We start from the raw sequence: 8,321 nt of genomic DNA, 5'->3' as shown, positions 1-8,321 counted from the left end.
ATATCTTGTGAGAGTGAATTCGCTGTACCGTAGTTCGTGGGGGGAAAATGCTGTTCTGATAGTGACAGTAGGTGTTTTTCTGCCTTGATCGGTACAGTAGAAGGAGCTTTTCCTTGTGACATTTTTAGACAATAGGGGTATGTTTCTTACTCGTGCTGTGCATGAAAAGAGAGTTTCAGTTCTAGTGCAAAACCTAGTTGATACAGAACATTGTGCTGATCTTGTGGCTGCGTGGTTCTAACCAAAATGATGGTTTTGTATTGTCAAGGTAGGAAACTGAAACTGGTGGTTATTGTACGCTTGTATAGAAAATTTGTGATGCGAAACTTGACGAGATGCAGAGGCAGTACACTTAGACATGATTGAAATTTGTGTAAGAATCGTTGCATATTGTTAGGGCTAAATGAAATGCCAAGAAACATTTCCCATTAACTGCTTATTCACTGCAGGGTTGCTGAGGGTACCCTGCACAGGTGCATCTTCCCACGCTGGGCGATTTAGAGATGCCTGTTCATATCTGCAATGTAGGGGGAGACGAGCAAAGCGCATATATTCAGGGCCCAGCTGGGAATCCCAGTCAAGTGAGAGCCCAAGCAAGTCAGAACACGGCTGCTTCCAGTACATGCTGTGGCATTTTATAAAATAGGAAGCTGCCCCTGAGATGTGTGGGACGTTCCAGCTGAGGGGCAGTCCTTCCTGTCCAGATTTTGTAGCTTGAGCCAGTGGTTTTCAAAATTTTAAAAAATTAAAAAACAGGGAAGGAAGGTTAAGCAAATCATTCTTCGGGGGAGGTGCTGAGTCTCTGCTACTCCCCACCCACCCCCTGCTGCATGCGATAGAGGAGAAGCAGATAGCCGCAGCTGCTGAAATACATCTCCTTCCCACCGAGGCAACATCTTAACCAGAAAAGAAGCTCCGCGCTGACGGTCCGTGTCTCTCTCAAGTATGGAAGTTCCAGCTAAAGAGGGCGCCCTGTATCTTCAGGTTGTCAAATTCGGCAAGGTGAGCTCAGTCTTCCTCGAACTTGCTGAATTTTCGTTCAGCATACATAGAATCTATGCGCTCGGCATAAAAAAACAGGAAACTTTCAGGCATATGAACTTTATTAGTAGGGAAACACATTCGGCACTTCACCTACTAACAGGGCTCTGTTCTCTGTAGAATGAGGCACAATGCTGGCCTACAATAGGCTGCAGTGAACAGGCACAAATAGAACAAAGACTGCTCATATTGGCCTGCACTTACACATTATACCATAGTAAAAAATAATCACTGTAAAATGTATTTGGACAAATGTATATCATTATGTTTAAGTATCTGGGTTTGTGCTATGTATCTATGGCAAAATGTATGCATATTTAATCAAACCTTTACATTTTTTTAAATATTGTGTGTTTTGTATAAATATAACCAAAACCATACCATGAATGCCTTTAACAGTATTTAACCATATTATAACAGAGTCATAATGTTTTAAATTGAAAAATGCACAAGGCTCCTGAAAGTAAATTTCTTGGTGGAGATTTTAGGAGGAATCATTTTGCTAGTTCCTTTTTTAATTTCTTAGTAGACTAATAGGGAGCGTTTGAACCTCTTTATTTTATATTTACAAATATTAGGCTATTTGAGTACTGAAACATGGACATGTACACATGTCGGCATGAACAAAATATTGAACAGGATTTAACCCAACGGATGGGAGTGGATGCCAATTTCACTGATATCGTTCCACTTTAAAATGTAATAATTTGGATGTCAGTTAAATGCTCTAAAACTACCTGCGAAAAGACTCGTGTTCCATGTATATTTATCAGGCTCTTTAGTAACACCTGACCCAGCTGTGTCATGGCTGTCATCTCCTTCTCAAAGAGTAGCAGTCAGTGCGCTAACGGAAACACATGTCTGAGGTGTCCATCTGGATCTTCTTGGTCCTACAGAAGAACTGGAAGAGGATCTGGATGATGCTGTTCCCCGCCAGCTCCTCAGGCATCGGCCGAGTGGAGCTGTATGTCGTGCGAGACGGCCAGATGAAACCGGGGATCTGGAAGGCAGGCAGGAGGGTGATCCGGCTGGCCGACTGCCTCAGTATTTGCCCCGCACTGGAAGAAAGCTGCCCCCCAGACCACATGGCCTTCTACCTGAACACCACCCAGCGCACTTACGCATTAGCCGCCGAGTCCCACGAGGACTGGGTCTCCAGGCTCTGCCAGCTAGCATTCCAGGTGTGATCTGCGGCCTTGCTGCACAGAAAACTCTGAACGTAGGTCTAAATACGTGAGGAGGGTTAGGGCATGTCCATCCCCTGTGTTGCTGATATGTTCGACCACGTGTGCGGTTAATTGAGCGCCCCGCTTGTTTCAGCTTGTTGCTGAAAGGGAGCGATTCTTGCAGAAGTGATCTTTAAACCCCTGCTCATGTGCTCTGCCCAAATATGCAGTGGAATGACGGAAACCAGAAGTGGAGCAGAAAAGAGGAAATGCTGATGGAGGAGAATGAATTATACTCTTCATGGAAAACAGGTGCGAAGTCAGCTTGCTCTCTTTAAGCTGCCGATGATGCTGGACGTAATTGTGCAAAATTCTCTTGTATGTGTGACATAAGGCAGCTATTGTGTAATAGGATATGTACTAATACGGTGATGATAAGCTGTCAGATTTTAAACATTTCTTGCAAGCCATTTCCTTTTGCCTATACTTCCTTATAAAATATGATAAATCTCAAGCTGTTTTAGTAACATAAAATCGTAAAATTAGCTTTAATCCATGGCTAATTAAACATGTGTACGATGTTCAGAATTCTGTTATGTAGGCATTTGCATCCATGCACACGCCAGAGCAGCAGAATCTTACCCAGCTGTGAAACATGCTGACACGTCACAGTTGCCTCAGAGGTTGTACAGAGCGGCTGTCGACTTTTTGTGGATTCTTCGCTGCCAGCTTTCAGTTGGCCGTTAACGATGAAACAATGAAGATCTGGTGCTCTTAGACAAGTGAAAGTTAATAAACCTTAATTATATATAGACCTACCCTAAACTCAAAATAATAGTACAGACCAGTGTTTTCCAATCTGGTCCGTGGGGACCCACAGACAGTCCTGACGAGGGAGCAAAAACGTGGACTCTCTGGCAGGGAGCAAAAATGTGGATCAAATGTGGATCCCTTGGGACTGGATTGGGAAACCCTCGTATAGACAGTTCTTTAAAATTCAAGCATATCCTAGAGCCGAAAGAGAGCAGTTATCGCTTAATATGGACTCTTTCAAACTGTTTTTTGTTTTTGGTGTTAATACTGAAATACTTTTAACAGATTTCCTGTTGTGTTTCCCTTAGTCCAGTACAAAGTCACCATCCAGAGGACAGAAGCAGCAGTGCGGTGTAATCTTTCAGGATCCTATCTGCTGTCCCTCAGCAATGACGCAATTTCCTTACTGGACCCCGTGACATCACAAACTATCTATGATTGGCCGTATCCATTTCTTAGGCGTTATGGCCAAGACAAGGTAACTCCAGACAGGAATATTTATCCAAGCTATCAATTATTTATTGAGAGAATGAAAAATAATCATAACTCAAGTTATAGTTCTAGTCTAGGTCTGGTTCTGCTGTTGATTCACATGCTAATACAAAATGATTCTTCACGTATTGCTCTTTTAGTATTTTGGTTTTAGTTAGTTGGCCAGTGCACATTAGGAGTAATGAAACATGTAACATTATATGAAAGCAGTCTTTCGTTCCCCTGTCATTCCAGGATACAATCACTATAGAGGCTGGACGGCGATGTCACTCAGGGGAAGGTCACTTCACATTTTTGTCCAAAGACGTGGCACAGATCTACAAGAGCATCGAAGAAGTCATCACCAGCCACAGTGCCACCAGTGCGGAACCAAAGGCCAGCTCTAAACCCCCCACTACCAAAGCTTCTGGCAAGACGAGAGACCAGATGGATTCCCTGCCCAGTTGTCCAGACAAAACCCTTCCTGCAGTATCACCTAGAAACGTCGTACTTCCAGACGTCACTGGCAAACTTCCTCCGCAACAAGCCAGTTATCCCCAAGCTATCCCCGAGACAATGGAGTACTCTGTTTTACAAATACCCACTGGAGACAGACAGTCATACACAGTCCTGAGGACAAAAAACGAACAAGAGTGGCTGATAGAAGAGGCCAAAAGTGACTGGGAGGAGGAGGAGAGACTTTGCTCCCTTGAGAGCATTTGCCTTGACGACACAATCGATGATGCATTTACAAAAAGACCTCCTCTGAATTACAAAGCAGCGGGCTGCTTGGATGAAGGAGACCTGGAAAAGTGCAGCAGCTCAGAGTGTCAGAATTCTGTGGCAAACTCCCAATCAACTGGCAGAAAGGAGAACTCGGAGGAGGGCAGCGCGAGTCATTTAAGTCAAACCACACCCATTGTCACCACCACTGAGATCCCTGTTGATTTCAAGGAAAGGCTCTCAAACATCCTATTCAAGGATCTGGCAAAGGTCCAGGCGCCACTCTGCATTAAGTACACTGACACAGCCAAGACATTTTGTTATCAAGACAAGGTGAAGGAAGAACTGGGTAACTAACAATGTCAGATCTGGACTTTTAGAACCACTGGCATCCCATCCAAGATGGCCTTCTGCCTATGGTAGCTGGAATGGATGGAGGTTTTCAATGATGTGGCACAGCAGACTGATTCTTAGTTTGGATTCTTAGTTTGCTGAAGCTGGTTTTATATACGTGAGGAAAAACACAGACGTTAAGCACCCTAAATTTGATAGTCTTGCCCAAACCACCAGGTTTTATGCCTCACAGACCTTGGGGGTGCTGACTAGACAGGAGGCTCTGCAATGTGGTGTGGTGGAGAATGAATTTAGTATGGATAGCTGGCAGGATTGGGGAAAAAATCAGAGAAACCACACAAGGGTGTGTTTTCCAGTAACGATGACTCTTGGCATCTTACGAAGACTTAAAAGATATATCTTACAAAAGGTATTTCCTTTCCTACATCTGTTTCCCGAACAATCTCTTAAGAGACTGATTAAGGCAGAGCTTTAAAAGAGCGACCTTAACAGGCGCCGGAACACCTGATTGGTTTACATCGATGGCTCGAGAATCGATTATTCCCTCCATGCAGCAACTGCTTGGCTGCCTCATGAGAGAAAGTGGTGTTCATTATAAATATAACAATGCAGGAATGCTTCGAAATATTGCATTAATTAGAACTGCTGAGAACCTAAAAATAAAATAGAAAGTCAAATTGAATCATCTAACTGTAAATATGATTTTTGCTGACTGGGTGCATGAAGCAATGGCCCAATAGCCGAAAGAAAAGTTGCGTTACTACCTTAACATAATCGAATGTCCTATTTTTGGAGGAAATATATTAGAGAAATATGTAAATGTACCTGCAAGTTTTTTATATACCGTGACTTCGGCACATTGGAGAAGTGTCTGCATTCCAGGGGTGTCGGAATCTGGAGGAACACGTCCACCCTAAAATCAGCAACCCCCCAACTTCCCAATTAGTAAATAAATACCTGATCAACAGCGCGTTTCTTATCTATCTTTATGAATCCGCGGGTCACTGAGGACAATTCGCTGCGCATTCAGAGCGCAAGGACGAAGCCTGACAAAGACTGTAGTCATATATTAGACAAAATCATTTTATCACATGGATCAGTTATTTTTTAAATGACGTTTGGTTATTATATTGTACCGTTAACTATGTTTAAATCAGCTGTATGAGCCGACAACAGCGGTAAGAGACAGTTAAGCGAGGCTGAGACCAACCTTACGGAAGACAAACTCCACCACGAAAGTGTGAAAGGAAACACGTCGGAGCTTCAAGAGACAAACTTAGGAACGAAGAAGTGCTAAGAAAAAAAATATATAAAATCTTTAATTAAATTAGGATAAAATGAGAACTAAGTTTAAGCCCATAAACCAAATTTTATATATATATATATATATATATATATATATATATATATATATATATATATATATAACACACACAATTAGAAATTGATATATCTACCTTATAAGTAAAAGCGAAGTTTATAATTATATAATTTGAAGATTATATAGAGAACAAATACAAGTAGGAGTCAGATGTACCAGCCGTTTATTTAATGTATAACGAAGAGCTTGAATAACGATTATTAGTTCTTAGTCACAATAAAATACAGAAATAACAAATTACATTCTTTTATTTTTTTGAATGTTGAAAGCAAATCTAGTACTCCTTATGAACCAAAAACCAATTTCCTATCTATAGACAACTTCCCTACGATTATATATATATAGTAATATATATTTTATCAGTAAAGTGCAACTAATGTATCTGTAATTCATTTTCTAAAATAATGTTAATGTGAAATCACTTTATAACAGGCAAAATTCAGAAAGCAGATTGAATAAATCTTGTCATAAATTATTTAACCTTAAAACACCCCCCCCCCCACGCCAGGAGTACATGAATCCATACTGCAGGCCGATAAATAATACATTTTAGTTTCTCCGTCCCATTAGGTTAAGAACTTGTGCCCTTAATTCTACGCGACTAATTAAGTGTAGGCTAACAGTCGATTATTTTGTCAATACAACATATGTAGCTATTAAACTACTTGATTTCTATTTTAACAGAGACGTTTAATCATCCAAGGTTTCCAGAGCTGATGTGGAAATCAATGCACATAAACGTAATCACCAATGTCCCTTTTGTCAAAAGCGGAAAATCCCATTGAGAATCTATCCAGTTTGCCCACAGCTCTCAATGCCTGTCCGAGTTAGCATCCTCACAGTCACTGAAATGCGATGATTCCCCGTCGCTGCCGTTGGAAGATGCCACCTTCTTGTTGTCGATCGACAAGTCCGATTTTGTTGTAGACAGAATGATCAGATGTCCGACAGACGCGTTAATATCTCGAGGCTCGCTTAACAACCGCAGCGGGCGCTGCGCGGATTCCACCGGGTACTTAATGCTGCTGCCCAAAACGCTGTCGGGCAAACAGGGCGGCAGTTCCGCTCTCTTACCCTGATTTCCAAGCATGCTGTGTTCTGCGCTGGAGCTTCTACGATCCGGTTTCCCAACACCTTCCAAAAGTTCTGACAATTCCGTTATATAAATCTGTGCCATTTGAAGAGTATCATACTTGGACAACTTCTTCTCGTTTTCAAGTGAGGGTATGACACTTCTCAGCTTGTCAAAAGCCCTGTTCAGTCCGTGCATCCTCCTCCTCTCCCTTGCATTTGCAGCCACGCGTCTGTGCTTCTGCGGAGCAGAAGTTTGCTTAAGTTCCCCTTTTAGTTTATCGTAGTCATTTTCATTCATGGCAACACTGTCCGATAACTTATTCCGTGATATTAAATTTTCAATCTGTACTTCCACAGAGCCATGCCCGTAAACAGTGGATACTGGGCCCTCCGGTGACATATATGCATGAACGGCACTCGCTGCTTGAAAAGCGGGGTTCAGCCAACTGCGAGAATCATTATGTGATAACCTTGATATTTCAGCAAACTGAAATTTGTCTATGTGGCAGTCGTGGATGCTTCCCTCTGGCCAGCTCAAAATCGATTTCTTTTCGGCTGTCATATTTTCTTTTTCTGTGACAAAAAAGGTATCAATCAAAATAAAGCGATCATTAAATTCCTCACCAGCATAGAATCCTTCTGTCAGTATTTTTCCTTTTGTTGACTTTCTGTTTCCTTTAAGTTTTACTTTTCACTGGCAGCAAGACTCTTACAAGTGAAACATCGAAACATGCGCAAATGCCGAAGTTGAGACTTTAAAATCTCACTTCACTCCCAATCCGTGTTTGGCTTTTAGCCTGAATTACTCTTGTTCCCGCCCACAAGAGACAGCGGTCACTTATTAGTAGCCAATGGCGAATGTCACACACTTCCCAATTCCCCAAAGAGTAACGAAATAATAATAATAATAATAATAATAATTAATAATAATAAATCTGTAAAATATCCGATGAATTGGAAGCATGTTTTATTTTAAATATTTTTAGAATATCTTATATATCTTATGTTTAAACAAATTTAATACCCTATATCAAAATTTGATTTCAGTTAAATATAACATTCTTTGAACCTTCCTAAACTATGAATTCAACATTTCACATAGGAACAGGTACCGTTAGGAAAATTAAATGGCAGATGTGAAGCGGGCCTTTTCAGAAAGGGCAGAAAAGTTAACGTGGAAGAAATTGTAACGCAAGTGATGAGTTATAATTATCCAACTCTATTAAGCCAAATATCATACTATTTTAAGATCCATATACAGTTTGCATTTTAAAATGAATAAGAAATAGGCTTAACTG

At 41.2% G+C, this 8,321-nt stretch overlaps 2 protein-coding genes across 2 annotated transcripts; one reads left to right on the top strand and one right to left on the bottom strand.

Moving 5' to 3' along the window:
• Positions 1–131: 131 nt before the first annotated feature.
• dok3 (docking protein 3) lies at positions 132–5,877 on the top strand. The gene is made up of 5 exons (XM_049028230.1): positions 132–1,002; positions 1,938–2,222; positions 2,438–2,519; positions 3,329–3,498; positions 3,747–5,877. Exons 1-5 carry the CDS (start codon positions 946–948, stop codon positions 4,569–4,571), a joined length of 1,419 nt encoding a protein of 472 aa, XP_048884187.1. The 5' UTR covers positions 132–945; the 3' UTR covers positions 4,572–5,877.
• Positions 5,878–6,711: 834 nt separating this feature from the next.
• Positions 6,712–7,650, bottom strand: atoh1b (atonal bHLH transcription factor 1b). The gene has a single exon (XM_049028231.1). It carries the CDS (start codon positions 7,583–7,585, stop codon positions 6,761–6,763), a length of 825 nt encoding a protein of 274 aa, XP_048884188.1. The 5' UTR covers positions 7,586–7,650; the 3' UTR covers positions 6,712–6,760.
• Positions 7,651–8,321: the final 671 nt, after the last annotated feature.

This window comes from Brienomyrus brachyistius, chromosome 10 (genome assembly GCF_023856365.1).
Source record: "Brienomyrus brachyistius isolate T26 chromosome 10, BBRACH_0.4, whole genome shotgun sequence".
Taxonomy (NCBI): Eukaryota; Metazoa; Chordata; class Actinopteri; order Osteoglossiformes; family Mormyridae; genus Brienomyrus; species Brienomyrus brachyistius.
Note: the sequence above shows the minus strand (reverse complement) of the source record. Positions and strands in the feature narration are given on the sequence as shown.